The sequence below is a fragment of the Entamoeba histolytica genome, genomic scaffold, assembly GCF_000208925.1.
Source record: "Entamoeba histolytica HM-1:IMSS scf_1104750517873 genomic scaffold, whole genome shotgun sequence".
Taxonomy (NCBI): Eukaryota; Evosea; order Mastigamoebida; family Endamoebidae; genus Entamoeba; species Entamoeba histolytica.
This window is the reverse complement of record NW_001914873.1, coordinates 42541-54983: the sequence shown is the minus strand read 5'-3', so window position 1 is coordinate 54983 and position 12443 is coordinate 42541. Positions and strand designations below refer to the sequence as shown.

Genomic DNA, 12443 nt, shown 5'->3' with positions numbered 1-12443 from the left:
ATTTATAACATATATTTGTTTCATTAAGCAATACCATTTCTTTAATTGTTGAGTGACATTCTATTGTCTCAGTGTTTTGATAATGCGAATTTCATTAATGATAATATGGGGACATAGAAAGAATAAACTGGTACAGAGATTATACTGAATTATATTTAGGTAAGTTGTTGAATGTGAGTTGCAATAATATAGAATGAACTTTGAAGAGTTAATAAACACCAATAAAAAAAATCAATGGATATAGTATATTTAAATAATAAAATAAGTTATAACTAAACTAAATATAATCTTTAAAAGAAAGTTCAAAAGAAAGGTAGAATGTTGTCGTTCTTTAAGAAAGAAACCAAGACACTTTGTGATTATTCCTATGAGTATAGTTTTATTACTTATGGAGATTCAACTGAAATAAATAAACAACAAACAGGAACAAATGACTCAGGAAATGTAGATTCATTTTGTTATTTTTCATTCAATAAAGAGAAGTATTTTCTAGTTGGTGATCATTCAGGAAGAATTATTTTATTTAACTATATGACTGGTGTTGAAATCAAGTCAGTTGTCATGAAATCACGAGCCACTGGAACGCTTAGAGTTAAAAAGTTCTTATTATTTTTGAGAGAATTAATAGAGGAAAAACAAAATAATATTGAACGCATATCAAAAGAGAAATTGAGGTATGGAATCGTTTCATTTAAAGGGAAAGGAGGAATGACTAGTGAATCTCCTATTATCAAAGATAATACTATTATTGATAATTATGATGCTTCAGATAAAAACAAAGAAGAACAAGGAGAAGAAGAAAATAAAGAAGAAAATAAATTAAAGAAAGAAATAGAAGAAATAAAACATATATTTACAGAAATACAAAGCAGTATTAAGAATGTTAATAATGAAAATGAAAAAGAAGTCTTAGAATTATCAGAAAAATATATTTGTGAACTTAAAGAGAAATATCAAATTGATTGTGAAAATGAAATGGTTTCAAAAGGAATTATAGGAGATATTCAATTCTTTAATGGAATAATTGTTATTGCATTTAAAAAAGAAATTTATAGAATTTCTTTAACTGATTTTATGCAATTAAAAGATAATGAACTTTTAATTGAAGAAGGAACACTTACAAGTCATGATGGGATTATTAAAAAAATTTATATTCTTAATGATACTATTATAACTATTGCTAATGATAAAAAGATTGCATTCTGGAATACTACTAGTAATACCCCATTATATATAATGGAAAGAGAATCTGATGACTATTATAAAACATCACTTCTAACTGAAGATGGAATATTATTTATCAGTAGAACAAATGATATTTATGTATATCAAATTAACTCTGAACAACCATCTTCGTCAAAATTTATTAAAAAGCTAGAAAAAGAAGGAAGTTCACCCCATATAGATGATGTAGATCTTATTGAAATGACTAATACTAATAAGTTAATTACTGTGTCTTGTGATGGAATTGTTGCAGTTTGGGAATCTTCTCATTTTAACTTACTTCAAGTTATGGGATTACAAGTTCAATCTACTGAACAAAAAAAACCTTTATTTAATATTAATTCTTTATTATCATTCCCAAGGGATAATACAGTGACATACTATTTTGCTTATGGTGGATGGATTGTTCAAATGGAAGAAAAGAATGATCAAATCATTGATGTATCACCTAAAAGAATAGATGATGCATTTGCTTTACCTTATGGAAGATATAATGTTGAAGTTACACAACTAATCAATGTTGTTGGATCTACTATTCTCGCTATTACAGCAGAAAGTGGCACAATTTATGTTCTTGAAAACGTTAAAGAAAAAAAACGTGACGTTCTTAAATTCGTAGAAAGTAGAAAATTAAACAGTAAAATCACTGCTGTTCATATGCTTGATGATGAAGATGGATCATTTATTATAACAACTAATGATGGGACTGTATTAATGTTGAAAGATTCAATGAAGGAAATGAAAAGAAGACAAGCATTATTTATGAATGAAATGCAAGGGTTCTAAATTATGTTCGTAGTTCTTTTATTTTGTTTTTTATCATAAAAAAGAAACTAAAAACTAGAAAAATGATTGTGTAAATGTCACGTTTAAATGATAAATCTGATTGGATGGGTGAGTCAAATGTATTAAATCTTACAATTAAGGAGATTTGTTTGGCTGGTTCACATAACTGTTTTAGTTATAATACTAAAACCCAAATCAAAGCAGCAGAGCCTTATGACTCATTTCCTATTATAATGAATGGATTTGTTAAAGACTGGTCAGAGACACAAACGCTCACCATACTCCAACAATTACAAGAAGGAGTGAGATATTTTGATTTAAGAATTCAAAAATTTAAAGATGATATTTATACAGTACATGGTTTGTACTGTGACTTATTTGTTGTAATATTAACACAACTGAGTGAATTTATTTGGTATCATAAGAAAGAAGTTATAATTCTTGATATTAATCATATCTATAATATGAACAAAGAAGACAATGAAAAAATTTTAGAAATAATAAGTTGTTTATTCAATGGAATTAGTGTAGAATGTAATCCAAATAATCTTAACATTCCACTTGAAGTTTTAGTTTCTAATAATAAACGAGTTTTTATATTTTACGATTATCCAAAAGAAGTTAAAAGATTTCCATATGTCTGGGGTCAAGACTTTATTCATTCCTATTGGCCAGACAGACCAACATTCCAAGAGGTTAGTCAAAGAATTTTAACAGATGGAATGAATTGGATTAATAATAGAAGGACTGGTATTACAATTCTTCAAATTATTCTAACTCCTACTAACAAAAGTATTAAATCATGTTATTTGTCAGTTTCTAATTCAAAGTCATTGAAAGGTGTTTCATATAAAGTTAAAGAAAACTTCTTTCAATTTCTTCATTCTAAAGAACTTGAATCATTTCCAATTAATATTTTATTACTAGACTTTATACAAATTAATGACCCATTTATACAGTTATGTATTGAACGATCAATTAAAGCATCTAATGAGAAAAGAGGACATTAGAATATCATTCTTTAGCTAATTCAAAACCATTCTATTACAAATACTTTATCAGCACAGAAACAGTCTGGATAACAACATCCAGTAAATAATTCTTTTCCAACTACTGATGGTATTAAATAATATTGCTCAATATTTCTAAAAATATATGATTCGTTTGGTAATTGAGAAATAATGAATGCATCTTCTACCCCAAATAATTGATTTGAATCTTTAGGATATAATATTAATTTTCCTGGAATTGTTTCTTTTTGTGTGATTTTAATTGGCATTGTGTGATGTGGGTTGTTCAATGAAAAGATAAAAAACCCATTATCACTCAATCCATGAGTCTCTTCTTGACTATTGATTATTGGTATTTTTAGTTTATTGAAACAACCAAAAACCCAATTGTTATTAGTCACAATAATCATAGAGGTATTTGACTTACCTTCAACCCTTTGGTTAAAAACGTCAGTCACTAAGTCATCAAAATAACTATCAAAAATGATTTTATATTTAGATAACCCAATCCATTGTTTCAATTTTTTGAAATGTTTTCCTTTTATAAATAATTGTTCCTTTACATATGTTTCAATACTATCTTCCATAAACAATCCACTCCTTTCACTTATAATTTCACTGTCAGATTCACATCGAGAAAAATCTTCATGTATTGCTTTTTTTTTCTTTCTTCTATTTATAGGACGAAATTTTTGATGTTCTGATAAAATAAATTCTTGTTTAACAGCCATGGGATGTTCAATTTTTTCATTTTCCTCGATTTTGTTTAATTCTACTTCTCCAACAAGATTAATTGTTCCTTGATTAATCATATTAACAATAAAACATTCTTTTGGTCCTGGAGAGTATATTGGTAATGGTGTGTTAGATAAGTATGGACTTGAAAATTCAGTACCATTTGATGGATATTGCCTTCTCAAAAAAGATCCACTTGAACTATCATCTCTTTTATCAAGTGAAAATACTCCATAAGAACTATCGTCTGAAATACCAACTTCTGTATTTCTAACATTTGAATAAAAGATACTTGATGATTGTTCTTTCCTTTCCACAGAAGGTAAAACTTCAAAAAAAGCATCATCAGAAGTTTCAATAACCTCTTTCTTATTCATATTTCTTTCTCTCATTGTTCAATTGTTTTTATATCACTTACCCTTCAAAAAAACAACTCATGATAGAATGTTGTCTTTTCATATCAACAAATAAAATTATATCATTTTTCTATTGATTACGAATTTGTTCAATTCAAGAAAAAAAAAATAGATTAATTTAATTATACTTTTTAATTTATGAAAATCATTGAAAAATAAAAAATGAAGTTGAACTATAAGATGTAATGAATTCTGTTCTTCTGAAGACATCGAATTTTGTGAGTGGATATGGAACAAGAGATGCTTTTTTTAGAACTATCCAATGTGCTGCAAAGTTAGTTGCGTTATTAACTTCAAATGACGATGTTACTAAAAAGCAAGTATTAATGAGAATAGTAACATTATTAGGAACATCAAGAAAATATTTTGCAATTGGTAATGTTTTAAAAGAAATGAACAACTTTAAAATAACGCTAGACTCATCTTATGAAAATCCAGAGTTCTTTCTCAGAATATTAAAGTCAGGAGGGATGCTTGGTTTTTTTGCAATGGATAATTTAAATGCAATCACATCTCTGACTAGTAACACCATTATTCCATACACCAGTCCAATTGGTAATTTATCATTCCTTGTTGCTGTATTATCATCAATAGGCCTTGAGTATATTAAAGAAGAACAAGACGAACCATTAAAAAGATATATTAGATATGTAAAAATTGCAACAGAACTTATTATTGCATTGAATAGTTTAGGATTAATTAAATTACCAGAAGAATTTTCTACATTAATGGGGTTAGTTTCTGCTGGATTATGTTGTGTTGAATCATTGCAATAAAATAAGTGACTTTTCAATTAAAAAGAATTAATTAATTATTCTTTTTTTCCTTTTCTTCTTTTGGGATTTTAGGAGGTGCAACCGTTAACCAAATAAACAAAACTAATGCAATCAAATGGAAACAGAAGTATGTCTGTTTAAACATTTCCCATGAAGCTTTAAATGTCATCATAAAGAAAGGACAGAAATTATATTTAATTGACAAATTAGTAAAGATAATTAAGAATATATTCCAAAGTGTCATCATTTTATTATTATTCTTTGTCAAATAAGCAATATATGGTGTTAATTTTTTATAAATTAATTTACTTAATTCAGTATGAAGAGCAAGAGTACCAAATGAAATATAATATCCAGGAAGAAATCCATGCCAGAAAGCACTAACAAGGTTTGTTATAACAGTTTTAAAAGCATCTAATTTAGTTCCTTCAAGGTTGAGATAAATATAATTACTTAACCAATTCTGTACATATCTATTCCATAAAACAATTGAATTTCTAAACGATGTGCTTAAATAAAATACAGGGAAATCAATATTAGTAAATTTATCCCATATTTCTTTACCATTTTTAATAGTTGTAAATCCAAATCCACCAATAATTGACATTGCATCAGCAACATACCATGTACCAATGTATTTAGTTAATGCCATTTCACCAGTATACCAAATAGCAAACATTTTGAAGAAAAATCCATGTGATTCAGGTGCTTCTAAAAAGTAGTAATCAGCAAGTAATGGCTCAAATATTGATATAGCCCATACTAACATATAAAAAGTAATTCCTAATCCTATTCGTTTGTAGAACATTTTCATTGGAATTTGTGGAACATCTCCTTCCATTTTATCTTTTGGATAATTTTTAAATTGTTCTAAAGTAATAAATTTAATATAGTCAATATATTCTAATGATGGTCCACTAAAGATTCCTGGGAAAAAGAAAGTATATCCAAAGAATTCAAGTAATGAAGGATATGTTTTAATCATCATTTGCTTACGATGTTCACATAACTTAATGTTATTTTCATGGGCGTCAACAACAGACCAGACAAATGTACTAAATTTAATAACATACATCATATGTACTGTTGAAAATGATAAATTATATACCACTCCTGTATGTAATATTTTGTATAAATGAATACAAGCTAAATGAAGAATTAATACAATTGTTGTTATTGTTGCCATAATACGTGTTGGATATGTTTTAGCAATATAATAAATTGGAAGCCCTAAAAAGATAATAGAAAATGTGATTGGTCCAAATACAATTAATGACATAAGTATTCCAATAGACCCATATACCTTATGTTTTAATGATGGATTATTTGGAAGATATCTACAATAATATGTCATTGGTAATGATAGTACGAAAGAAGAAAAATATTTCAACAAATAAACTGGAACATGAACTATTTGACTTATTGGTTCTAAGATAAAGTCGATAACCGACATATTTAATTATATTCTTCTTTTTAAGATTTTTTTTTATTTTTAATTTTCTATTATTTTATTAAAATTTTACTATTACTTTTTAGAAATATTTTATTTACGTTAAAACAAAAAAAAATGTTTATTAAAAATTTTGTTTTTTTTTTTAGAGTTAAAATAACAAAAAATTTAGTGAATTAAAAATTAATAGTATTCTATTCTAGACACATCATTTTTGGATGATTTACTTTATAAATCATTGCAAGAATACATATAACAAGAGCAATAATAAGATGAACTTTCAAACAACATTGAGCACTTTCTTCTTCATACTCATCTTCAATTATAATAAGATAAGGTGATTTGGCTAAAGGTTTTGTTTGATATTGAACTTCAATTTGATATTTTCCAGAACATGATGGAGTGTATTTACAAACATAAGTACCATCCTTATTATCAATGCATTCACAAGGTATCACTTGATTTTTAGGATCTGTTATGTGAATATTAAATTCATTTCCTCCTTCTAACAAACAATCTCCATTTTTATCTTTTGTTTGAATTGTAAATTCTACTATCTTTGTCATTTTGATAGTTTTTATTTCTTCCATTCCTTTACCTGAGATAAGACATTTAGATGGACAAATAGGAAGTATGAAATGAGTGTTGAATAATAATGCTTTAATTCTTTTATTATTAATCCAAATATCAAATGTATAAGTTCCTCTTTTATTAATTTCACATTCTAATGTATAAATTCCATGCTCTCCTTTTTTAACTTGACCTTTTATTTCTTTATTGTTTGGTGTAAAACAACTTATTGTAGTTGTACATTCCCCTTCAAAAGGAGATCCAGATTCCCCAATCATATGAAGTTGACCTATAGCTTTTTCTGCTTGAAGTAATCCACCTTCTTTGATTTTTCCATCTATCCAACATTGGGAAATATCAATAACATCCTCTATAATTAATGAAATAGGAGGAAGAGAATAACCATCAACAGAAACAATAATCAAATGCTCTCCAATCACTTTTGGAGTGAAAAATACTTTATGCTCAAACAACCCATTTTGAATTATTTCAAATTCAACTTTTTCTTTTCTGAAATTTGTAATTTCAACTTCTAATTTTACTGTTTCATCTTGTTCTTTAGAAACAATAGAAAATGTATTTTGTTTATTAATAAATCCATTGTGAACATTTATTATTTGATAATCATCAGATGGAAGCCTCTTTGGTTTAAGTTTAACTTCTAAACTTAAATCATGGTCTAATAAAAAACTTTTGATTTGTTCACTCAACTTATCAACATCTTTGTGTTTTGAAAGAGAAAAGTTAGTAAATTCTTCTTTCTTGGTTTGTGACATTTAATGAAGTGAGATGAATTATTAGATCATTATTTAACACATTCTAAAATTGGAATGAACGAAAAGACTTAAAATACTCTTTTAAAATATTTCCCAAAAAACAAAACAAATTACTTCCTTTTTGAAACAATAAACATCTCTACTCCTATAAAATTGTTACTAAAAATTATTCAACAAACTCATTTGATAATAACATTTTTACTTTCAATATAACAAAAAATAAATTTATCGAAATATCAAACAAAAAACTGAATGAATTTAAAGTGCCTTTCTTCTTGAAACAGCCCTCATAACACATCCATCTCCTCCAACTTTATAGATTGCATTAAACCATTTGAACATAATTTGTGCTGGTGGAACAATTGTGGCTTCTTTATTTTCTGATGCTCCAAGTCCTTTATAAACATACATCATTAACCAACTTTGTTCTTCTACTGAAAGTGTTGAAATATAACTTTCTTTCACTTCTTTAACTGATGCTAATACACTTAAGATTGCTTCTGCATTTTTTTCTAATATTCCCGTGTCTTTACATCCTAATGGAATAACATCTAACATTTCTTTAAGTCCTTCTTCAATACTCATTCCTCCTTTTATGACTTGGTCGCAAATTCCTAAATGTTTTTCAACTACTGCACTATAATCTACTGCTGGTGCTTCTTCTCCCATTTCTCTTTACTTCCACTTTTTAAGTTCCCTTTTTAAAGTTTTCAACTTCTACTTCTTTTTCAGTTTTTTTCCTAAATCTGTTTATTATTTTCTGTTTTATATATCCTTTTCTTCTTTCTTATTTTCTACTTATTTAAATTTCTGGCTTTAAACTCCCTCTTCTTCTTTTTATTTTTTATTTCAAATTCTCTTTCTTCCTTTGTCCTTCTTGATTCTTTTTTCTTTAAATTCTTTGATGACTTTGTAATAATAGTTATTGTCTTCAGTTATTCGATTTTTTGTGTTTTAGATATTTTCTTTAGTTTGTGTCGTTTTTTTATTGTTATTAATAATCCAATTACTTATTTGTAATGACAACAATATCTTATACTTTATTTAATGATTATACAATATATGATTTATCTGATTAATGGATTTTATATGATTAAATAACGTTAAAAATAATGTGTAGTTGAATTAATTTATGTTAAATGATTTTCTATTTCTCTTCATTAGAAAAAATAGTAATGAACTTACTTATGTTAGTGTTAAAATAAAAAATGTTTATAACCAAAAACTGTTTTATTGTTAATGTGTTGAGTTAAGATTATTATTTCTTAACTGCTGGTTTTTTAGCAACTGGTTTCTTCTTTTTTGCTTCTCCTACTCCATTCATTTCATCTATTTTCGTTTTATATAATTTCTCCATTTCTTCATTTTCTGTTTGTAACATAGCAAGATAAATAGCTACTCTTTCTTGTGCACTTTTTTCTTCATTATCCGCTTTTAATTTCATAACAATAGATTCAACATCTCCTACATCACTTTTTCCTTCTAACATTCCTGACCATCTTTGTAAATCTTCAGCATGAAGTTCTAATTGTTTCTTTAATATACCAAGTGCTCCACTATAATTTTCGGCTTCTTTACAAATATCATTTATACTATCCCCATATCCATTCTTTTCTTTTTCTATATCCTCTAAATTCTTTCTTAAATTTTTCGATACTCCATCTAATTCTTCCATTTCTTCTTCTAATTCCATTACTTCTTCTTCTAATTTCTTATTTGCTTTAGATTGTTCTTCAAATTTACTTGTAATATCTGCTCCATTCTTTAATTCTTGTTCTACTTGAATTTCTTTATTTAATTTCTCTAATTCTTCTTTTAATTTTTTTAATTCTTCTTGTAATATACTTTTCTTAGCATCATCTTTTTGATGTTCATTTTCTAAATTTTCTATTTTGCAATTTAATTCTTCATTTTTCTTATTTAATTCTTCTATTTTATGACTATATTCTTCTATCGCTGCTTTATATTCTTTTTCTTTTCTTTCAATCTCTTCTATTTCTTTTTCTTTATTCTCATTCATTCCTTTAACTTCTTCAATTTGTTGATTCAACGAATCTAATTCTTGTTGCATTAATCCTTTCTTTTCAATCATTTCTTCAATCTCTTTCTTCATATCTAAATTCATCTTAATTAAATCATTTTTACTTTTCATTTGCATTTGTAATTCTCCTGATGCATTCCCTAATTCATTTTTCATAGCTTGAAGTTCTTTAAATGTTTTAAATGCATGATGGAATAATGACGCATAAATCGCAAGTGCTCTTTCATCAATATCTCCTTCTTTCACTTCTTCTACTTCAAGTAATCTATCTATTCCCATCTTTTTTTGTGCAAAATCAAACCCATATTCTAAAACTTCTTCTGCTGTTTTATTTGCTATTTCTTCATAATCAAATCCATTCTCTCCTGTTAATCGTGTATATGCATGACATAACGCTAATATAGCTTTCCCATCATTAAATGAATGTCTAAAATTACTAATATTAACTCCTGCATATCCTTCTGTAGTTTGTCTAACCCATGCTAAAAGTGCATCTTCTTCTCGTAATGGTTTCCCATTCTCGCTTCCAACTAAATCAACTGGATTCATACGATAAATTCTATATAATGTATATAATAATCCTAATATTAATTTATTCCCATATTTCTCCGCATCAATAATATCTTCTGCTGAACATCCTGGATTTTTAACTAACATATCTCTTTCCATAAATGTTAATGCACAATGTAAATTATTAATACATTGAATTCTATTCTTTGGTGCATGATTATATCTTTCTCTTAAGATTTTCTTAGAAATTAATTCAAAAAAATTAATTAATACAATCCCCGTTTTAAAGTCAACACTTATATCGTTGACTGTCATTCCTCGTTGTTGGACTGTTTCATTCACCCAATGAGTAAATGCTTGTTGTTGGACAATAATCCATCTTTTATTCTTTTGTTCTCTTTTCTCCTTTTCTTCTTCTGTAATATCTCTTGGTGTATTAAGTACGTTGTCTGTTCCTTCCATTTTCTTGTGCTTCTTCAGTTCCATCTCAAAATCTTCTTTACCTTCTTCTATTTTTGGTCTTTTTTTTCTTTTTTATCTTTTCTGTTTTTCTCCTTCATCTCTTTCCTTTAGTTTTCTTTTTTATTGTTTTTCACTTCGTCTTTTTGTTTATCTTCAAGATTTATTCCTTTCTTATTTTTTTGTTATTATCCCTTATTTTTCTTCTTAAAAAAACCAAATTATCACAATTTATTGTTTATTGAACAAGACTAAAATCTGGAATATCTTCTGCTAACAATCCAAGTCCTTCAGGTATTTTTTCTAACCATTCTTGAACATTATTCTTTTTTCCATCAATAATTTTTCCTCCATGAATCGTACAATTCCCTTCTTGTGTTCCTACTGGTTGTGCTGAACATCCTTCAATAGTAGAATTAACAATAAGTCCTTGTCCTTTATCACTTACAAATAATGCATAATCTTTTCCTGCAACAAGATTACAATCATACACAAGTGGATTTGCTCCTGTTCTAATTGCCATCCCTGGTAATGCATTTTCTGTAACTGATGTTCTTACAAATATTCCATCTGCTTTATTATGTAAATATATTCCATTCGATTGTCCTCTTGAAATATCCGAATCAACAACAATTGGATTTCCACTTCCTCTTACTTCAATTCCTGGCATTGTATTTTCTTTCATTGTACATGATGCAAATAATCCTTTTCCATTTTCATATACAAATACTCCTGCATTTTTTCCTTCTTTAATATTACTATGAACAATACATGGATTTCCTTCTTCACATGATGCAATTCCTGGAAGATAATTTTTGGAAATTTCGCAATCTATCATTACTCCTTTTCCTTTATTTTTAACAAATAATCCATTGGATGTTCCATCTATAACTTTAGTATTTATTATTACTGGATTCCCTCCACTATGTGTTAATATCCCTGGCTTCTTATTTAATGATATAGTACAATCTATAATACATCCTCTGCCATTTTCAGTAACATATATTCCTGTTCCACATTGTGAAATAAGACTTTCACTTATTAATGGATTTGATCCTTGTGAAATTGAAATTCCTGTTCCACAATCTCTAAATGTACTTTTATCTATTAATATACTTGTTTCTTCTCCATCACATGCAACTCCAACTTTACTACATTGTGTAACATTACATTTTATCATAGTCAATGATGAACTATGTGGTGACATAATTATTCCTTCTTCTCCATTACAAATCCCACATTGTTCTAATATAATCTCACCTTGTTGTACATCAATTACTGGTTTCATACTAGCCGACGTTGTAAAATCAATATTTTGTATAAACACTTTTTCCGCTGTTGACATCAATAAACACGCAGACGAATCAGTTTTAACTACTACATTGGATCCACCTTCTTCAACTAATCCAATAATAATCACTGACTTATCTATAACTATAGGCTCAGTTTCTTCATATTTCCCACTCTCTACAAATATATATGAATTTGGTTGTGCTCCTCTTACTGCTTCGGCAATATGTTGTCGTTTTCTTTTTGGTCCAACATATATTTTATTCATTCCTTTCTTACTTGGAACTTGTCCCATTTTGTTTCAACAAGACGATTTTTAGATGGGAGATATTTTTTGGTCTTAACGGAATATAAAATATCAAGCAAGTATATTTTTTCATTTGAATGGAAGATAATGAAA

At 27.2% G+C, this 12443-nt stretch overlaps 9 protein-coding genes across 9 annotated transcripts; 3 read left to right on the top strand and 6 right to left on the bottom strand.

Annotated features, from left to right (window-relative positions):
- Positions 1-318: 318 nt before the first annotated feature.
- Positions 319-2010, top strand: EHI_103500 (uncharacterized protein; the record flags this gene model as incomplete). The annotated part of the gene is made up of 1 exon (XM_647322.1): positions 319-2010. The coding sequence occupies one exon, from the start codon at positions 319-321 to the stop codon at positions 2008-2010; it is 1692 nt and encodes a 563-aa protein (XP_652414.1).
- A 74-nt stretch (positions 2011-2084) lies between these two features.
- Positions 2085-3020, top strand: EHI_103490 (uncharacterized protein; the record flags this gene model as incomplete). Its single annotated transcript, XM_647323.1, has 1 exon — positions 2085-3020. The coding sequence occupies one exon, from the start codon at positions 2085-2087 to the stop codon at positions 3018-3020; it is 936 nt and encodes a 311-aa protein (XP_652415.1).
- A 20-nt stretch (positions 3021-3040) lies between these two features.
- On the bottom strand, positions 3041-4147 carry EHI_103480 (uncharacterized protein; the record flags this gene model as incomplete). Its single annotated transcript, XM_647324.1, has 1 exon — positions 3041-4147. One exon carries the CDS (start codon positions 4145-4147, stop codon positions 3041-3043), a length of 1107 nt encoding a protein of 368 aa, XP_652416.1.
- Positions 4148-4356: 209 nt separating this feature from the next.
- Positions 4357-4947, top strand: EHI_103470 (uncharacterized protein; the record flags this gene model as incomplete). Its single annotated transcript, XM_647325.1, has 1 exon — positions 4357-4947. The coding sequence occupies one exon, from the start codon at positions 4357-4359 to the stop codon at positions 4945-4947; it is 591 nt and encodes a 196-aa protein (XP_652417.1).
- A 31-nt stretch (positions 4948-4978) lies between these two features.
- Positions 4979-6400, bottom strand: EHI_103460 (membrane-bound O-acyltransferase (MBOAT) family protein; the record flags this gene model as incomplete). Its single annotated transcript, XM_647326.2, has 1 exon — positions 4979-6400. The coding sequence occupies one exon, from the start codon at positions 6398-6400 to the stop codon at positions 4979-4981; it is 1422 nt and encodes a 473-aa protein (XP_652418.2).
- A 191-nt stretch (positions 6401-6591) lies between these two features.
- On the bottom strand, positions 6592-7743 carry EHI_103450 (actin binding protein, putative; the record flags this gene model as incomplete). Its single annotated transcript, XM_647327.1, has 1 exon — positions 6592-7743. The coding sequence occupies one exon, from the start codon at positions 7741-7743 to the stop codon at positions 6592-6594; it is 1152 nt and encodes a 383-aa protein (XP_652419.1).
- A 258-nt stretch (positions 7744-8001) lies between these two features.
- On the bottom strand, positions 8002-8412 carry EHI_103440 (uncharacterized protein; the record flags this gene model as incomplete). The annotated part of the gene is made up of 1 exon (XM_647328.1): positions 8002-8412. The coding sequence occupies one exon, from the start codon at positions 8410-8412 to the stop codon at positions 8002-8004; it is 411 nt and encodes a 136-aa protein (XP_652420.1).
- A 589-nt stretch (positions 8413-9001) lies between these two features.
- Positions 9002-10756, bottom strand: EHI_103430 (cortexillin II, putative; the record flags this gene model as incomplete). Its single annotated transcript, XM_647329.2, has 1 exon — positions 9002-10756. One exon carries the CDS (start codon positions 10754-10756, stop codon positions 9002-9004), a length of 1755 nt encoding a protein of 584 aa, XP_652421.2.
- Positions 10757-10991: 235 nt separating this feature from the next.
- Positions 10992-12338, bottom strand: EHI_103420 (uncharacterized protein; the record flags this gene model as incomplete). Its single annotated transcript, XM_647330.1, has 1 exon — positions 10992-12338. One exon carries the CDS (start codon positions 12336-12338, stop codon positions 10992-10994), a length of 1347 nt encoding a protein of 448 aa, XP_652422.1.
- Positions 12339-12443: the final 105 nt, after the last annotated feature.